This window comes from Nansenia antarctica (genome assembly GCF_963989245.1).
Source record: "Nansenia antarctica genome assembly, chromosome: 2".
NCBI lineage: Eukaryota > Metazoa > Chordata > Actinopteri > Argentiniformes > Microstomatidae > Nansenia > Nansenia antarctica.
In genome coordinates, this window is record NC_137675.1 from 82,206,291 (window position 1) to 82,227,554 (window position 21,264).

Sequence of the window (21,264 nt, forward strand, 5' to 3'; positions counted from 1 at the left end):
ATGCAATGAATTTAATACACCAAGACAAGGTCATGCGCGCAACGCGAGACAGAGACGCATTTTCAGGCTTAATATATTCAAATGAGTCAAGACTAGGCTATGGTCGAATTAGAAACACAAAAAGGTTAACCAGAATGGCATTTTGTGTTTAGTTTAACACTGTATTGGGGAACTGAAATTAATTCCAACAACTTAGAAAATAATCTGTTTTTATGAGTATAGGCGGTTCATTGTATTTCCTGGATAATTAACGACATACATGCATATGTGCTTGCAGAGACAGCCGTCTTGCCAGTGGAGAGCGGAGTTAACTAAAACCTGTTCGTTCCTGACAGATGGATCGACGCAGCAGGCTGGTGGTCCTTCTCCTGTGTCTTCTCTCACTACTGGATGATGTACTACTGGATGTATTACCCAAGTCAGGTGTTCCCCCAAAGGAAGACAGAGGAGGACACATCAGTTACTCATCGTCCCAGGTGGATGATGTCAATATGAGTGTGTTTACATAATCCTTAAGGGATCATGTCAATATGAGTGTGTTTACATAAGTGAAGTGAAGTGAAGTGAAGTGAAACTTTATTTATATAGCGCCTTTCGTAGATGCAACTCAAAGCGCCTTAAAGGATCCTTAAGGGATTTGATTGATTGATTGATTGAGAATGTTTATTTTGGTCCCCTATACAATTCACAATACAGATATTTAAAAAATGTACACAGTCACAATTCATAACACCAGGACCAAAAAGGTGTAGGCTGAAGCCGTGTCAATATGAGTGTGTTTACATAATCCTTAAAACCTCTTCTTATCCACCGCCCCACCGGTTACCCGAGAATCGGGTCTATGTTTAATATAACAGATATAAAGAGCTTACCTTTATCAATAATGTTCATCAATGTCGCAAACGATTCATTAGATTCCATTCTAAACGTCCAAAGCGATCTTTTCGTCGACCGGTAAAAACAGTGCGAGTGAGAAGCCCTTGTATACAGCCACGTCACATAGGAAAACCAAGCATGTCAGTACATCTCATTTTGGTTCTAGGTAGAACTGCATATAGAGGAGTTCTTGAGCAAAACGTAGTACTACTTTACTAGCTACTGAATACTGTGAAGGTAAATCTATGTCATGCTGTTTAGCTCATACCTGTGTATTTCCAGCGCCATGCCATCCACCAGCTCCACACCACCGTCCCCGTGCTCCTGTCCAGCAGGGTCGTTCACACTGAGAGATCACCTTCCCAAAGGCCAGTATGAGGACCTCGTCCAACGGAGAGCAGAGGAGTACAGGAAACACCTCCTCAGGTGAGAGAGATGGCATTTATAGTGTCACAGAACATTCCTGCCTCTAATGTTAGGCTTGTTATGAGGGCAGGATGGCATTTATTATTGTGTGTGTGCATGTACGTGTGCGTGTGGGTGTTTACACGTGTGTGTTTACGTGAGTGTGTGTGTGTACAAATATTTGAATTCAAATCGACCAAATATACCATCTCTTGTAGGACCAAGTCCAGTCTGAACAGGCTGCTCTTCGCTCCGTCTAACTCCCCTTTACAGTACCCCATCCAGGGATTCACTGTGGTCCCTCTCCAGAAGAGCCTAATACCAGGTCACACACACACACACACACACACACACACACACACACACACACACACACCACTAGTCATTGTTACTTCCTAAACTAGTTATCAATGGCATTTGTGGAAATGAACAAACTTGTTATTCAGGTAACTTTATTTTCAACATCATTTCAGGTTTAGCTCTGCATGCAACAAAAACAACAACAACAAATTACCAGGTTGGTTGGAAACTCAAGGGCCTTCAAGGGTCTTCGTCGCTACCAGGTGTAAAAACAAAACGTTAGTTGGTGATGGTTTTCAAACCTGGTTTCAGTAAAGGTTTTTCAACATGGATATTGAAAATACACTGAATGAATGAATGATCAATACAATCAATGCCTTTACTGAAATTATGCCTATGTGCAGCAAAAATCACTATCAATGTCCCATAAGGATGGCTGCAGTACTCTTCAAACCTGTTTATTCATGTTAAGATCTGCAACTCATTCATTATGATTGACCCTTATAGTACAGTGCTTCACTTTTACTGTCTATGGTGGGTCTCATCCAGGAAGTACAAGATATCTATGGTGGGTCTCACCCAGGGAATATAAGCCTATGGTGTGAGCCCTGTTCTGTACCTGCAGGTGAGTGTTCGTGTGTCCAGCGGTGTCCTGGCTGTAGAGTACCCTGAGCCTGGCCAGGTGGAGGGTCAGGGTCAGGGTCGGATCACTCTCCAATCCCCCAGCCTCGCTGACCTCAACAACCTCCTGGAACGACTCACCTACACCAGCACTGTGTACCGCGTACACACTGGAGACCTGGGTTAGACCTGGGTTAGTCCTGGTATAGCCCTAGGTTAGACCTGAGTTAGATCTGAGTTAGACCTTGGTTAGATTAGATTAGATTAGATTCAACTTTATTGTCAGAACAGAGTACAAGTACAATACAACGAAATGCAGTTTAACATCCAATCAGAAGTGCAAATTGTGATATAAGGGCATGATATAAATAGAACAAGAGGTAGTGATAGGTAACGATGTAATATACAGTACGTGCAGAGGTAGTATTGTAAGCATCAGTATAGTCTCATCCCCCAATCTCGTGTGATCAAACGTGATCTAACATTGTACCCTGACTGATCTGTTACGAGGCAGCCATGTGCAACAGGGCAAATAAAGTGCAGAAGAATGAAAATAATAATAATAATAACAATAATAATAATAATAGCTGGAACCATAGATGGTGACAAACTGTGACAAATTGGACACTTATACAGCATGGACTTATTATGATTTATGTGGACTCATGATATTGATATGAGATGATAAATGTATATTGAAATATTGATGAATATGATGTGATGTAATGCAATGACATGTGATTTAGCGTATTTGGTATATCTCATAGATTTGTTTCACATTAGTTATTCTGGCTCCATTTAATATTTTGTTGTAATTGTTTTTGCTATGGCGTCAACAATTAGGGGCCGGTATGTTGGAGCCATATTAGGGCCTTTTGAGTTCAGTTAAGAAAATCTACTAATAAGATATTTTGTGTTTATTGTGTGTTGAAAATTATGAAATATCTTTATGAAATGTTTTGTTTACCTTTTTGACGTTGGATGTATGTACCTTTAAGGATTGATCACCTACCTGATATTGAGCTAATTACGGTGAGGAGGCACCTGGTAGATGGCTTTATATAGGAGATCATTATGTGTGTTCACCAGGGAATGGTGGATCTGATTAAGTTTTGAATCGCACAGCGGGTGGCAGTGTATCGTACAGAGCTCAAGAGATATAAAGTATGATAACGATCCATATAGCCCATCTACTAGTTTTATCCTCAATTAGATGTTTAAATGCATGGATGAAAGATTGATAGAATAGAGGATCCCCATCAAACACTGGCACCTCTCTCTTGGGTAGTAGGGATAAGTGCTGCTGCATGATGATGAGATCGGCAATTTGACTTTGTACCATATTACTGGGGTTTTCATGAGACGCTTGTCTGTTTCTTGAGGGATGTTGCTGTGGTGGACTAGATGCACCTGCCTCATCCTGAGGGCTACTCTGGAAGTGCCTCTGGAGTGGGGTCTTAGGTACAGCAGCCATCTGCATGAATTCTATGGGAGAGTCAACAGTAGGTTCCAGGTTTTATAGGCTTACTGGCCGACAGGCTTCCTCATAGTAGGTGTTCATATCATCCCCTGGTGGCTGCTTAGCCTCATCACTGCTTAGGAGGACCTTAATTTTAGCATCCGCTGCGGCTATTTCTGCCTCCATTTCCAATTTCTCCATTTTAGATTTGATAATGGTCTCCTCCAGCAGTAAGGCATGCTTGTCCTTTAAAGCAACACGTCGAGCCTCCAGAGCTGCCTTTTCAGCAGATGCTATTTTTGCTGCATAAGATGCTCTAGATGCGGTAGAAGAGGTTCTAGATCCTTTTGACACATTGGAGATGCTGTCCTGTGGTGTCACTCCTGATTGCGTCCTTTCCTTTTGCCATGCATCGACCTCCTTGATGAAGTAGCTAAAATTCATCATCCTGGGCTGATACCACTCCACATAGTGGATAGTGTACATAGCCTTTTTTTATGTAAACCAGCTCTTTTCCCTTCTTTTTTTTTCTTTTTTTTTTTCCTAGCACCAGGGGAGCCCCCCCTCCCAAATTTCGTTGTTTGGTACCTGTACTATATCAATGACAATAAAGACCATTCATTCATTCATTCATTCATTCATTCATTCACATGGTCATACTCTTTCTCTCCCTCTGAGAGGAGTTCTTGCACAGAATGATGTACCTGGTTGAATTCACCAAGAGCTTGATTGAACATGTCCATACAATTATTTATATCAGAAATATTTCCACCTTCCACCAGCAAAGCTTTAGTCTCATTGAGCTTCCTTGTACATACTCCCAGTTTACCTTTGCGAGTTGCAATACGTTTTTTATAAAGCTCTTCAGCCTCAGCGGCTGTCCCAGGTTGATTGGACATGTTGAATTATGTACAAGTTGTATTTAACTGGTTAATTTCCTTTAGGATAGGTAAGAAGCTCCACTATATTGCGTTGCACTATGTACACACACAAAGACGGTAGATGCGCGTGGCAGCGCTTCTGTTAATAATGAATTTTGCATAGCAACGCTAGCCCATAGCAACGCTTCCTGGTAGACGCTTCCCATCGAATTCTCAAAGCAATCCTGTCGTAAAGAAACTAATTTAACGTTTCAGCGAGTGGGAGATAATAATAATATTCTTTAGGACAATATGAACCAAGGATACTCAGCTAGAGCTGAAATGGCCCCAGAAGTAACGGCCGCGGCGACGTTAATCGCCAGGCTTCTGAGAACCAGAGGCTTCCTCAGCGAACACCAACTCCAGGTGTTCAGAGATTGTTTGCAACAGTCACTCACAGAGCGCTACCAGGACCACTGGTTCCCCGACCGACCACAGAAGGGCTCCGGCTTCCGTTGCATCCGGATTAATCATGAAATGGACCCTCTCATCGGCAGAGCCGCTTGTCGTATCGGACTTACCAGCGAAGAGCTCTTCTGGCTGTTGCCCCCGGAGCTGACGCTGTGGGTAGACCCCTACGAGGTGTCCTACCGCATCGGGGAGGACGGTTCCATCTGCGTGTTGTACGAGGCCGAGGCCCCGGCGCCCCCCAGCTCCCCCCAGCTCCACCGTGTCGCCCACAACCTCCCCCTTCGAGCCTTCACTGAACTGCAAGAATGGTTTTCTGATCGGTGGTCGCACCAGCCCCCCGAAGAACTACCTGATGACCATCCATGGAGACGAAGCTGACTCGACTCGGATGGGGCACTGCAGCGACTCGCCATGCCTGGTTCTGTGAAGTCCGTCGACCACCACAGTGATTCTCCTTTTTCTTTTTCTTTTTTCTTCCTCAGCAATTCCCCTCTTTTCTATTAAATTAACTTCCCATTACTTATTTAAGTGAGTTCAAAAAAGCACTGGTATTTGTTATAGACCATTGTTTCTGTTGGGTTAACATTTTTGAACATTGTTTGACTGTTTGTTTTGACTATCATAGTCGGAATTATAAAATAAAACAATTTATTAAACTGAACCAAACTAAGGTTGACTTTCTTAAAGCAGTACGTTATATGGATTGTTATCATACTTTATATCTCTTGAGCTCTGTACGATACACTGCCACCCGCTGTGCGATTCAAAACTTAATCAGATCCACCATTCCCTGGTGAACACACATAATGATCTCCTATATAAAGCCATCTACCAGGTGCCTCCTCACAGTAATTAGCTCAATATCAGGTAGGTGATCAATCGTTAAAGGTACATACATCCAACGTCAAAAAGGTAAACAAAACATTTCATAAAGATATTTCATAATTTTCAACACACAATAAACACAAAATATCTTATTAGTAGATTCTCTTAACTGAACTCAAAAGGCCCTAATATGGCTCCAACATACCGGCCCCTAATTGTTGACGCCATAGCAAAAACAATTACAACAAAATATTAAATGGAGCCAAAATAACTAATATGAAACAAATCTATGAGATATACCAAATACGCTAAATCACATGTCATTGCATTACATCACATCATATTCATCAATATTTCAATATACATTTATCATCTCATATCAATATCATGAGTCCACATAAATCATAATAAGTCCATGCTGTATAAGTGTCCATGGTGGCATAACTATAATATACAGTCTCCAGGGATATTCCAAAGAGTAGATGAGGTGAGATGCTGCAAAGTCCATGTGTATGAACATGTGTGAAAGGGTAGGTGTGTGCAGGGGCATGAGTCTCAGGGGAATGTGTGTTTGAATGTGTGCATAGGGGGTCAGGGGGTTGGGAATCGGACATCATCAAACTGTTTTAAGCTCAATTCTCGGCTTCTAGTAGTAAACAGAGCTTATCAATGGGTCTTTGTAGAATGTTAGTCTTTGTCTGAACTAAAACACTCCGAACAAGACCCTTGGGCCCCGGCAGTGGTATGAGTGAAAGATATTCCTTAGTCCACCTCCGCCAGAACAGGTCCGCAAGGTATTGCACCTGTTTCCCTTGTTACTCTTCCCACACTGGGAACAGTGATATGGCTTGTGTCCTGTGTGTGTTCTCTGATGCTTCTTTAGGTAATCTGTCCTGTTGAAAGTCTTCCCACACTGGGAGCAGTGATATGGCTTCTCACCTGTGTGTATCATCTGATGGTTCTTTAGGTCTCCTGCCTGGGTGAAATTCTTCCCACACTGGGAGCAGTGATATGGCCTCTCTCCTCCGGCCCATTCTTTCACAATTTTCTCCACAACTTCATATTCTCTTCCCTCTTCTTTCACCATCACATCTTTCTTCTCTTCGTATTCCTTTTCAGGGAAGTCTTGGTTGTATTGCCCAATTAGCAGATCCCTCAGATTATCCATGGAAATGCGATTAACTGTCACTGATATAGTTCCAGCATCCTCAGCAGCAGAGCAAGAGTTGAGTGGGCCGTTGACCACCCATCCTAACCCTGTCTTGACTGCGTATGGTCCATTCCCTTGACAGTTAATTATGTGCCTGGGTTCTATTGCCTTAGGAACATTCATTCCTATTAGAATTTCAATATCTGCGTCGATCCTTTGCAATTCGATTCCACTGAGATGAGGCCATCTTTTCAGGTCTGATTGGGTAAGTAGGTTTTCCTTTGAAACAGGAATCTTGATTTGGGTGTACACTTCAGGCAATTCAATATATCCACTGCCATCTAAATTGCCCACTTCTAGTCCTTTAAGCTCATAGCTCTTGACAGGTCTTTCTTGTCCCATAGTTCTCAGCATGAGTTCTGTCTTGCGTCCTTTGGCATTCAGTTGGTTCATGAGGTTCTCAGTGCAGAATGTGGCCGAGCTGCCTGGATCAAGAAAGGCGTAGTTTAAGACAGACTTGCTACCTTGAGCGGCTTTAACCTGAACCGGAACAATGGCTAAGGCACATTTCTTACCGGCCCCTGTAACTTGATTTGCTGAAACCAGTGCACTGTTGACAGATGATTCCTTAGGTTCTGAGGGAATCAGGTGTTCTTGAGTAACCTCTTTAGAATTTCTGTCATCAATGTGTAGCAGTGTGGGATGCTTGCGTTTACATATTTGGCAGTCCAGTTTATTAGTGCAGTCTCTGTTCATGTGACCCTTCTTTAGGCATCCAAAGCAGTAACCATTCCTTTTTAAACATTCAAACCTTTTATCATGTGGTTCCTTCTTGAATTGCAAGCACTCTGATATAACATGCTTGCCTTGACAGAAGCTACATGAGGGAGAAACGGCAACATGGATATTAGTGAATTGATGCCTTTCAAATGTTTGTTGTTTGGCATTGCGTTCTTCTGCTGTTATCACACTTGTAACAAAGCTACTGCCGCTTTTTCGTGTTCTGAAGCCGGACTGAAGGATCTCAAAGAGCTCATGGTTGGACATGTGCTGGTGGAGTTGGTACACTTCCTCTAGCCAAATGCACTTTGTTGTTTTAGTCACTCTGGGTAAGAGCGTCTGCTAAATTAATGTAAATGTAAAAAGAAACAAGGGGCCTGTTTGAATGTACTTAAAATATATCCTTCTGTACATGATTAGACTTCTCTTTTCTCTCCTCTTCTCTCTCCCCAGCTCACTTCACATATGAACAGCACGAGGCAGTCTTCCCCATAGTCATCCAGCGACCATCGGTTCCTGTTTTATATGACATGGGAAAAGGTAGATCATTTTAGTAGTGGATGTGTAGTGGTGCCCAAATTGTTGCACCTGACTGTAATGTCATTTGTAACCAACGTGACAGCAGTGATCGTATTATACTTTGCTCTAAAATCTGATTGAAGAGGACTAAGAATTGGATAACTTGAAAGGTATGACTTAAGTTGAGTGTTCGCTAAGGTTTCTCAAATGTTTGCCAAATATGAAAACTTGGAGATTTATGTAGGGGAGTCACATGGGCAGTCTTCCAGGCCCTAGGAAAACTACCAGAGGCAAGACAGAGATGTATGGGTTAGTTGTTAGTGTCAAGAAGGAATCCAGTTTATCCTCCCCAATCAGACTGGCATTCATGGCGTGCCAGTCATGGACACGCCATCCAGGATGTCAACAGGTGAAACGGGTCGGAATACGGAAGAGGAAGTACAAACTACCATATTCATACATGAATTTGGAGCGTCAGAATAACCTCTCTGAAAAGGCCACAATGTTCATTAAAGGCTAAAAAAATGTTTTATCAGAAATTGGACATACAGTGTCATTTAATTTAATATGGGAAGGAAGTGAGGTACTAGATTTGCCATTAATGGAGTTTACTGCTTTCAACAGACCTGTATCCTCATTGTAACCTGTTACCACATTTACACCCTTTAAATCCACTGCAACGTGATGTGTTTGACATCTGTCCCTGTAGACATCACTACAGCGTCTAATCAGAGTGATAATCTGTCCCTGTAGACATCACTACAGCATCTAACCAGAGTGATAATCTGTCCCTGTAGACATCACTACAGCATCTAACCAGAGTGATAATCTGTCCCTGTAGACATCACTACAGCGTCTAACCAGAGTGATAATCTGTCCCTGTAGACATCACTACAGCGTCTAATCAGAGTGATAATCTGTCCCTGTAGACATCACTACAGCATCTAACCAGAGTGATAATCTGTCCCTGTAGACATCACTACAGCATCTAACCAGAGTGATAATCTGTCCCTGTAGACATCACTACAGCATCTAACCAGAGTAATAATCTGTCCCTGTAGACATCACTACAGCATCTAACCAGAGTGATAATCTGTCCCTGTAGACATCACTACAGCATCTAACCAGAGTGATAATCTGTCCCTGTAGACATCACTACAGCATCTAACCAGAGTGATAATCTGTCCCTGTAGACATCACTACAGCGTCTAACCAGAGTGATAATCTGTCCCTGTAGACATCACTACAGCGTCTAACCAGTGTGATAATCTGTCCCTGTAGACGTCACTACAGCGTCTAACCAGAGTGATAATCTGTCCCTGTAGACATCACTACAGCATCTAACCAGAGTGATAATCTGTCCCTGTAGACGTCACTACAGCATCTAACCAGAGTGATAATCTGTCCCTGTAGACATCACTACAGCATCTAACCAGTGTGATAATCTGTCCCTGTAGACATCACTACAGCATCTAACCAGTGTGATAATCTGTCCCTGTAGACATCACTACAGCATCTAACCAGAGTGATAATCTGTCCCTGTAGACATCACTACAGCGTCTAACCAGAGTGATAATCTGTCCCTGTAGACATCACTACAGCATCTAACCAGAGTGATAATCTGTCCCGGTAGACGTCAACTCCCAGGTGACCATCGTGACCAAGACTTTCCTGCGGTACAGCGAGCTCCAACGCCTCATCAGCAGCATCAGGACCTTCTACCCAGTCATGAAGATCATCATCGCTGACGACAGCCTGAAGCCTCAGAAAGTCAACAGATCCAATATAGAGCAGTACATCATGCCCCCGGCACAGGTACAAACCACAGTAATGTAGTTTGTTGTTTACAGTTTTTCTCTATCGCTTAAACACATTTTCTCAAAGCATTTTCTCTTAACTGTTAACACAAATCCAAAAACGTACACACAAAACCCTAAAGTCCACAAATCTATTGCAAAAGCAAACACTGCATTCAAAATAATGTCATGTCTTCTCAAAATAAAATGTTTGCATGTCATTTGATTTATTCCAAGCTGGAACATTTGGTGAACATGTGGTTACTGCACGTCAAATCAAACAACTCCATCAGCACTCAAAACACTGTCCTCATTGTCTAACGGTGCAGAACTATCACCCATCAGACCAGTTTTGTATGATCCATTTCCTTGTTTATGAAACGTGTCATATTTCATACATGCTGGAAACATCTGCAAAGTTTCCTTACAGGCCAGTATCTTTACCTGGATAGAATAGAAGCTGTTGAAATGATGACTCATAGTCAAATCCTGCAGCCTACCTCTATGACGGTTGAGGTCAATTCCACTTATTAATTTACTATTAAAAATAGGCAGAATCCACATTCATATTAACCCAAAATTCACTAGTAATATGATCTATGCTTACATGGTATTACATGGCATTGACACAGGACTAGGAACGTTTCAAAGTTGGCAATTTCAACCCTTGCTTTCGCACCCCCATTCGGCCAATATTAGGTAGTATTAGTCCCCTAATAATACAAATTAGTATTAGTATTAGCATTATAATAATAACTATTTATATTAACTGTTTCCTGGTTGGCTGTTGTCTTCAGGGCTGGTTTGCTGGCAGGACCCTGGGCATCTCCCAGGTAACCACAAAGTACCTGCTGTGGGTGGATGATGACTTCCTGTTTACAGCGCAGACCAAGATCGAGAGTCTGGTGGAGGTGATGGAGGCGATGCCTGAACTGGACGTGGTGAGAAGAACTGGTCTTTACTGGACTCTACTGGTCTTTACTGGTGTTACTGGTCTTTACTGGACTCTACTAGTCTTTACTGGACTCTACTGGTCTTTACTGGACTCTCCTGGTCTTTACAGGACTCTACTGGTCTCTACTGGACTCTACTGGTCTTTACAGGACTCTACTGGTCTCTACTGGACTCTGCAGGTCTTTAACAGCCTTTACTGGTCTTTACTGGTTTCTACCGGTCTTTATCTGTCCTTATTGGTCTCTACTGGTCTTGATTGGTGTTACTGGTCTTCACTGGACTCTACTGGTCTTAATCGGTCTTTACTGGTCTTTACTAGTCTGTACTAACAAACATGAGACACAGTGTCAACAATGGTTTCTACTACAATGTTGTCAGTGTCAGTGTCAGTGTTGATTGACACCCAGCTCTACCTGTCAATCAACACTGACGACCCCGCCGATCTGAAGCGCCTGATGGACTGCCTCCGCGATGTGAAGGAGTGGATGGCCCAGAGCTTCCTACAGCTGAATGAGAGCAAGGGGGAAATCCTCCTCATCGGCAACACCACCGCCATCACTCAGCTCAGCACCAACATGGGAAGCCTGTCCACCCTTGTCAGACCACATGTCAAGAACCTCGGTGTCATCTTTGACTCCGAGCTTAACCTTGACCGACAAGTGAGCTCCGTCGTGAAGGCATGTCTATACCAACTACGCATCATAGCCAAGATCAAGTCCTTCCTCACCCCCAGTGACCTGAGGAGGGTCGTCCTCATGCTAATATCATCTAGGCTCGACTACTGCAACTCACTATATGCGGGACTTCCTGATAAGACCATCTATCGCCTGCAGCTAGTCCAAAATGCCGCTGCCAGGCTGGTGTCAGGCACCAAAATGAGGGACCACATCTCCCCTGTCCTCATCTCCCTTCACTGGCTCCCAGTGAAGAAGAGAGTGAAGTTCAAAATCTGCACCTGTGTTTTTAAAGCTCTCAACAGTCTCGCCCCACCATACATCAAGGACCTCCTGGACCAGTCTACCTCCTCAAGGCCCAGACCCAGGCTCAGGTCCGACGCCCAACTCAGCCTGAGGGTCCCACGTACCAACCTCAAGAGGAAGGGTGACCGTGCCTTTGCGGTGATAGCACCGACCCTGTGGAACGCGCTCCCTTCTGCCATCAAGTTTGCCCCCACTCTGGACTCCTTTAGAGCCAAGTTAAAAACCCACCTCTTCCAAAATGACATTCCCTAAATCTACTCCCTATTTGTTGTGAATTGTATGAGTTTTACGTTTAAGTCGTCTGTGTCTGATTGCTTTCTGTGTTCCTTGTCTTTGTCTTTATCTGTTCCTTTACCCGGGCTGCGCCCCGGGCCGATGTAAAAGTTGGATGGGGGGCGCATTATAAATGAAATTAACATAACATAACATAACATACAATACCATGACAAAAATAAACCTGGATTCAAACCCAGTCTGTCTTGCAAGCATTGACCTTTTCACCAACTCAATCTGTTACCTCTCTCTGTGTGTGAGCAGGTGGGCGCGTCTGTGGCCGGCAACACCTTCCACTTCTCCCTGGTCTACGAGGAAGGCGACGGGGAAGATGGCGGCTGTCTGAATAGGAAGTCAAAGATCAAATACCAAAGCCTTCCTGGTTTCCCACAATGTTCTTTCACCGACGGGGTGGTCAACTTCCTCCTGGGTCGCACAGACGCTATAAGGAGAGTTGGCTTCGACCCCCTGCTGAAGAGAGTGGCACACTCGGGTGAAATATTACTATATATTATTTTTATTTGTTTATCCTCATTATCTATTACATAAGCAACAGCTGGGCTGCTCTTCCTGGGGTCCACACAATCATCTAGTTTAGTTGCACTCTCTTCCCAACGGTTTATTTAAAGTCACCAAGGTTTTATGAAAGGTGCAATCTGGGAATCAAAGAGCAGTATCAATTAAACATTTTAATATATGGATATAGCAATCCCAGATTGTCCCTTTTAAATATATATATTTTTTGGTTGACCGTGAACAAGTTGTTGTTTTAACCCCATTACGAATGCTTCAGGTATTATTCAGTTGTTGGGAATTATCGCTACAGTATACTCATCCATCCTTCTTCTTTCTCCTCATCCCTCCCTCCCTCTGTTTCAGAGTTCTTCATGGATGGCCTGGGCAGCCTCCTGGTGGCCACCTGTAGTCATGTCAACATCGCACATCAGCCCAAGAAGGCAGGAAACAAGCTGTACTCTAACTTCCGTTACCTGAAGGATGATCGTGAATTCAAACTGGGTCTTCACTTCTTCAAGAACCATCTGAAATGCATTCGTTATGGATAGATATAAGTCTAGTGTCCCAGGAAATATATTCATATGTGGTATGAGGAATTTCTCTGGTTATGTTTTTTTTACTCTCCAAACATGATATACTTCTGTCCACGTCAGCAGAATCAGAATCAGAATAGCTTTTATTACATCCAATGTACAGGTAAACAAGAGTAAAATGCTTTGGCTTAGGTCCTTCAATATTGGCATTGCAGCAGGATACACAATCACAATAATAGAATAAAGTAAATAAAGTAAGTAATAGGCCTAATAAACTAGAATAAATTAATAAAGTGATGGTAGTCGTACTACAGCGGAACCAGTCATACTGCAGTAGAATCAATAGGCCTAGTGCAAAATGCTGTAGGCTACAGGGTACATAGGTCTGGTCATTTGGGCTGCAAACTTTTATTTTTATTTTTTTATTTTTTTTACCTTTATTTTACCAGGCGAGACAATTAAGAACAAAATTCTTATTTACAATGCTTATTTACAATTAAGAACAACATTATTATTTTACAATGCCGGCCTGTTTACAATGCCGGCCTGCAAATTGGTAACCAATCAAAATTGTATTTTATTTTGAAACACGGAAATACATTTAAATGTTGTTGAAAATCACAACACAAACTCGCTAGTCAAGCCAAAATACTGCAATGCAATGGATTCGGTGAGTAATCCCTACTGCTACCTAGTAACACTACACTACTTATATGGCTCTCAACTATTGTAATCATTTCATTGCTAACTTTTAAACTACCTTATTACTTTCTCACTCATTGTTTATGTACCACTTTGAGTTTCTTGTCCAAGAATGTTTGGAAAATGTATGATTGTGGAACAATTATATTTCCACATTAGATTAATCAGTAGATTAATGATTGATTTTATTTTATTAATTCATGCTTGCAGTGGAGCCAAGGCCCCACTGAAAAACTGCAGAACTTACATAGATATGACACACAATATTAGCAGCACAACAATTACACAACAATTTTAAAGTTTAAAAATATTTAAAGGCGGCAAAGCAAGGGCAGGTAGCAGTCATGGTAGCCATGCTGTATTATGTGTGAGTCTAGATATTGTCATTGTACAGTCTAACTGCAGCAGGGTTGAGTTTTTCAGCCTGCTGGTTTTGGCCTTTGGTTCAGCCAGCTTGTGCTGGTTCCTCAGTGTCCTGGCAGTGCAGCTGCCTCGTGTTGGAGGTAGCAGGTCATGCAGAGGGTGTTGCTCGTCATGCATGTTCCTGACCAGCTTCACTGCGGCCTCCTCCCTCCTTGTCTGGAGTGATGGTAGGGGTGAAACTAATGAAACTAATGAACTACGATATGAAAAGATTTATAATAATAAAAATTGTTTTTCATCAACTGACAGCCCTAGTATATATGTTACGGTACATGTGGGAATACGGTACATGTGGGAAAACTAGGGTTAGGGTTAGGTGCTACGTCGACTTGGTACATGCTGGCATGTCTAACCCTAACGTAATCCTAACCCTAACCCTACCCCTACCCCTAACCCTAACCTTAACCCTAGCACCGTAGCACCTAACCCTAACCCTAGTTTTCCCACATGTACCGCATTCCCACATGTACCGTAACATATATATTGGAATCCATTGTTTGACATAGCAAGATGGGCAACAAGCATTTTGCATGTATGCAAAGCAGAGTAGTCACAATCCGTTGTATATCCTGATTTTGTGTCTTTCAGAGAGCTGCATAATGACATTAGACTCATGAGTTCTACTATGCACTGTATAGTGATCTAAAGTACGCTGCGGCAGTGGATCCCAGTAGTGGTTCCAGTTTCCAAATCTGTCTGCCCCAAATCCATAAACATTCACCTGAAAAGAAAAAAGGAGAGCTTCATATACAGTAGATCTCTATTTCTTTTCACCAACACCAACATGCTAGTACTGTGTCATGATGTCGTAGAGATATAAGCAATAGATGGCGCACTCCCCTAAATTAACTGTGATCGTGTAGTCAACTTAATCTGTGGTGTGAGTGTCAAATGTTGGTGATTCACTGCCAAAGGCTGGTGTGTTCTCTCAACTCAGCTCCAGTGTCTCAAGTAGCAGGGTCCTGAAAACCCTAACCCTAAGGTCTAGGACCCTAGAACTAGGGTGCTAGACTTGCGGTCCTAAACCTGCGGGTCCCGAAACTGCTGCTGGCTGGTGCTCAGGCTCGGGAGTGTGTCTCAGGCCAGTCATTTATCGTACGCCTGAAGTCAATTTACAATCTGTAAATAAACCTATTGAATAAGAAGACCATGTGTTGATCCAATTGGCTGATGCCTTCCCAGCTCATAGGAAGTCCCACCCTAGTTGACTACATGGCACCCTTCATGTGGTAGTAAATTGGAAAGATAGCCAGTACCGTCTCAAGTAGACCTAATATTTCTCTATGGATGATGCATATCATTAGTCAGTCACAATTAGACATTGTTCTATTCCCAGTGCAGGTTGTATACAAGTTATCTTAGTGAGCTGAGCTGTACATACAGTGGGGGAAATCATTATTGAACACATCAACATTTTGTCCAGTAAATGTATTTCCAATGAGCCTATTCAAGTGAAATTTGCACCAGACTTTGGTATTAACTCAAACAAAAAATCTAAACATTGAAGTCCATATGCTGCTGCCTCCAAGTCTTTCTGGAGCTCTTTCCTAGTGGTCCTTGGCTCTTTGGCTACTCTTCTAAGTATCCTTCTGACTCCCTGATCAGAAATCTTGCGAGGAGCTCCTGTGCGTGGCCGGTTGATGGTGGAGTGATGTTGCTTCCACTTACGGATAATGCCCCAATGGTGCTTACTGGAAGATTCACAAGTTGTGAAATACGTCTGTAGCCAATTCCATTTTCATGTTTTGCAACGATCTGGTTGTGAAGGTCTTGAGACGGCTCTTTGCTTTTACCCATCATTAGATGTTTGTTGTGTGGCACCGTGGTAACCCAAAAAAACTTTTATAGCCCATCAATATCAATATATTCTAACCCAGCTGACATTAAATAGCACAGATTGGAGGTAGTGTTGCCTCCTAATTAGGTATGGTTTTCAGCTGGTTCCTTGCCTTTCCTTGCTGTGGTGTACTGCTTTTTCTTAGTGTGTTCAATACTTTTTTCCTGTTTCATTCCACTTCATTCCACATAACTTTATTTACATATGGACTTTAATGTTTAATGTTTTTGTCTGGATTGTTTGAGTTAATTCCAAAGAAGTCTGGTGCAAATTTCACTTGAAAAGGCTCATTGGAAATACATTTACTGGACAAAATGTTGATGTGTTCAATACTTATTTCCCCTATATATATTGGCAGAACATTGTTACTGTTATAGAAAGGAAGGCTTACCTCATCACATATGTGTATGGCATATATCAGAGCCATTATTCCCGTGGATGGATATCGACCATGTTTATCAAGCCAAATCTCATAAACGTATTTCATGAAAGTAGGATGCAGGACCATTACCTGCATGAATTATGAATTACATAGCTCTCTTAATCAGTGTAGTTATGTCACATAAGCTACATGTCTGGAAAAAATTAAGAGACCACTCCAAATATTTCTTAAATCAGCATCTCTACATGAATGGTAGCCATTCCATTCCAGTGTCTTTTGAATTCTAACACAGGCACACCTCAATCTACTGAGTGAGGTACTGATTAGGTGATCACCTGAACCGAATCTTATTTAACAAGGAAAAGTATAAAATCACTATCCTCTTGCAATAGGCTGGAGGGAAAAAAACAGTGCTAGTAGTACCTCAAAAGTAATGGGAATACTTTTTTTTATTATACTATTGACCTTGCCAAAAGAGTTGAAAAGAAAGGTTTTGAGTGAAGGGTTCAATTCTGTCTGGCGGAGGGATACAGTGAGCGTTAGGTTGCTTCCATCCTTCCAGAACAAGGTCAAGCAGCAGACAAAAATTGGATAATTTTGCAGTAGTCTCTTAATTTTTTCCAGAGCTGTATATATATCCTGAAAGGTGGTTATGTGGTTATGTGCACAGCATAAACATCTTCAACCCGAGTAGAGAAACGCTACATATGTTACGACAGTAGCTCATGTTTCTTATTGACTCACCAAGTCTTTGTTGGCTTTGATCCTTTCTTTAACTCGTACATATGTGCTGATGAATAAATAAATAAAAAACACACCAGTTGATCATTTGGTGTGATTATGGCTTTTGGTGTCAAAAAACGTGACGAAGAACGGTGATGTTCTAAAAGAGCACTCAAAACACGACATAAAACATGTTATTAACAGGCTGTTAGTAGATAGACTACTTCCAAACTAGTCAAAAGAAAACTTGGAAGAACACTCACCGCTTGACTGTTTCACCAGTGGTTATGGCACCGAGGAGCCACTTGAGGTCCAGAGTCTTGAAAGGGAACAAAACCAGATGAGTGGTGTTGTCCAGGTCCACAGCACTCTCTGGGTACATGATGTGGTGAGTGGTTCTGGTCCCCACATGCCCTTCATAGCCTTTGGTAGGTGCCTTGTTAATTCTGGGTGACACGTGGAATAGAGAGATGTTTACTCTTCATAAGCAAATGTCTTTGTGTACTCAATAAACCTCTCTGAAAACAGACTGATGCACAACACGCATCAGTACCTTATGATGACATCATTATGGTCAATGAGGGCTCCGTAGTGGGACCGCTTGAGATTCCCAGAGTTCCCCACCACAGCACAGGTCCTACAGCGGTCAGGTCCTGCATCCATGTACAGGTCCTTGTCAGGGATGACCTGAAATAGCTCCTCCGCCACTTTGCCGAAGCTTCCTCTATCACCCTGCAATGCCTGATGATGACAAACCCTCATGAGCAGAAGTAAGTAAAGTTAAAAAGTTAAGTGCAGTGACAGTGTTGACAGTTAAAGTTAAGTGCAGTGACAGTGTTGACAGTTGGATTGTGTGTAGGGAACAAGTATAAAACAGAGGTATAAATATAGTTTTTGTTTGGTATTTTTGAACTTTTTGTTAACATGCGTAAGTAAAATGTTGTTTATAAATGTTTCTATGTCTTGATTATGCACTCATAAGGGGAAAACCACTCATGTAAAAAGGGTAGGCACATTAATATAGGTTTTTCGTTTGGTACTTTTGAGTTTTCTGTTAAGATGCGTAAGTGAAATTTTGTTTATAAAAGTGTCAATGTTTTGATTATGCACTCATGGGGAAAAACCATACATGTGACAAGGGTAGGCGCAATAAGCCATGGCTTCAGCCCACACCTTTTTGGTCCTGGGCCCTATTCCACAAAGCTCGATAAAGTTCTAAGCCTCGATAAAGTTCTAAGCCTCGAAAATGTTAGCTTGCGTTCGGTGCCATCAATGTGGCTCAAATAATTCGCTGCTTGGTTGAGCTCCTTCTGAGTCAGATATAATTAGCCTGGTCCCGACCAGGCTAAAACACAGGCTATAGTCATCCGTGCGTCAAAAAAGGCTCACAGGCGGAAACTAAACCCTGAACGAAAGTTCCTCATGTGTCTTTTAGGAAATATTAGTTCCCACTTCACATGAGATAGATAGATTAGATAGTTTGATTAGATAGTTTGACTGTGTGATAGATAGATAATTTGATATTTTGAAAGTGTGATCGATCGATAGATAGTTTGATTGTGTGATAGATAACTTGATATTTTGAAAGTGTGATAGATAGATCGTGTAAAAAAAAAGAAGTAATTGTCTCAACTTGCATTGCCGTCATCACAGCGGTCTGGCTAGCGTAGTGGTTAAGGCTGCGGACTCGAGTTCCAAAGGTTGCGAGTTCGAGCAGGCACGCGGGAAGGTATTTTGACTGGGGGTGCTGAGGTGCTGTCTATATACGCTACAGGGAAAAAAATTGCCAGGGAAAAAATTATAACGATTTCTCTCCCTCCCTCCCTCCCTACCTCTCGCTGATTGCTCGTTCGCTCACACGCACACAGTGGCATAACGACGGGCCCCAATGCACGGGCAATAATAGTTAAGCACGCACGCACGCACCCACACACTACAAAGACGTAACGTTAAATATTTTACCAACAATGTGTTGGAATTTACAGTAATTTCCACTCAGCTCACAGTGTCCCACAATGTCCACAAACATGATGTTGACCATTATTACAGACAGCACTCCATGTCGATTGTTATTGCCTCTTAACGGAAGCCCTTCGCTGCCGAAGAATCGGATGGATCTGAATATCAGTTCTAATACGTTTCTGGCCGTCTGTTGCTCTTTCTCAACAACGTCCGACAGTAGAGCATTAATGGGAGTGTTGTTAAGCTCAGCAACTTCTTCCAACTCCACTTCAATTGTTCTGGCTGATTTAGCATTTTTGCTAAAGAACTCAGAGATTCCCTAGCAAGATATGACCAAGTGATCACTAACATTAAAACTAACAAACACATTTTTACATTTATTACAAAAAACACATTTATTTTTATTCCCAAAAGCAACAATAGTTATTATATTGTTTTAAATTATTGTTTGAATATTTTTTTTATTTTTTTAATTCAGGCAGGAGGAGCTCCTTCTGCCTGCCGCTAGGGGGTGCTGCAGCACCCTCAGCACCCCCCTTCCTGCGTCCCTGAGTTCGAGACTTGACTAAGTCAATCTTTTTTTTTTTTTTTTACATTTAACCGAAGATTTCATGCAAAGGTTTCAAACACCATTGTAATCGTGTCAGTTCTTGTAAATTAGCCTGCACCATAATTTTATAGCCTACATACTTTTTTAGATGAGATTTTAGATTAGATTCAGACAACGAAATGCAGTAAAAAGTGCGCCAGAAGAGGGATTTGAACCACCGATATAAAATGACGAATAAATCCTATGGCAGCGGTCGATACCACTAGGCCATTGTGGCGATATGACGGTTTGTAGCCTGCTGCTGATATCACCACAGTAGTAAATATTCATTTATTAAAATATGAACATATAACAATAACTGGGGCTAGTATGACCTACGCATTTAATCGGTCAGCAATTTCTTGCCAAACCATTTCCCTCGCCTTGTTAATTGCGGCAGTATTGCACTATTTTACATCTTATTTTTCCGTCTTCATAAAAATCAATAATTCGGAATGCTGCGCAAATGTAGTACCCCTGCAGAGTGGAGTATCTTCATTTCGACAGATCGACTCTTCTGGGCTGCGTATGTCTGCGTGCACGCGCCCATATCGAAGATTTGTAAGCCTGTCTTCTGTGAACACTAATGACACAAGGCTGATCCTCATTCGAGGAATCACCTGAGGCTTGAATACCAATCTCGAGTTCCCTGAGCGCCACATTTATTTATAGCGCCGCTATATTAAGCCACCTTTAGTGGAATATGGCCCTGGTGTTACTCATTGTGACTGTGTACGTTTTTTATATCTGTATTATGAATTGTATAAGGGACCAAAATAAACATTCTCAATCACAATCACAAAAACTAATCTTCAATAAAACACAAAGTATTTACCTTCCACCACCTGATGGTACCCTCAGGAAGTTCCTTGTTTGCTCTTGTGAGAAATGGATTAAGAGATTGTCTGAAACGCTGCACAAACCAGGGATCATCCCCTGGCCCTGTCATACATTTGTGACAGGCACAAGAAGGAGTGAACTGGGCAGACATCTTGTCCAGCAGTTGGTGGGCATATTTAAAAATATCCCAAAATTGGTTAGAAGACTTCTGACCAATCAAAGAACAAAAAATAATGATAGTGCTTGTGCAAAGTAGAAGCACGAGGACCCTGCTTTTTCTTTGGTTAAAGAAAATCATTTTGTACGTGTATTTTTACTTTAGGGTAGCCGGAGTAGCCACCAATTGGATTTTCATCCGAGGAGATTTTCAGCAACTGTGAATAAGAAATACAACGATTGTTATTTATAATAGAGGCGTTTGTTAAATATTACATTTGACATTTATGAAAATCAACCCGTAAGCATTTGGTGATAAGAGGTATTCTAAA

General features: G+C 42.0%; 1 protein-coding gene and 1 pseudogene across 2 annotated transcripts; both read left to right on the plus strand.

Moving 5' to 3' along the window:
• Positions 1-1,162: 1,162 nt before the first annotated feature.
• Positions 1,163-13,333, plus strand: LOC308150752 (beta-1,4 N-acetylgalactosaminyltransferase 1-like; the record flags this gene model as incomplete). Its single annotated transcript, XM_080523549.1, has 9 exons — positions 1,163-1,302; positions 1,500-1,606; positions 1,755-1,798; positions 2,207-2,384; positions 8,201-8,287; positions 9,900-10,081; positions 10,860-11,003; positions 12,534-12,762; positions 13,149-13,333. The coding sequence occupies 9 exons, from the start codon at positions 1,163-1,165 to the stop codon at positions 13,331-13,333; spliced, it is 1,296 nt and encodes a 431-aa protein (XP_080379675.1).
• On the plus strand, positions 4,834-5,419 carry LOC308151760 (protein BTG2-like; annotated as a pseudogene). The gene has a single exon. The product of its transcript is annotated as a protein BTG2-like (transcript).
• Positions 13,334-21,264: the final 7,931 nt, after the last annotated feature.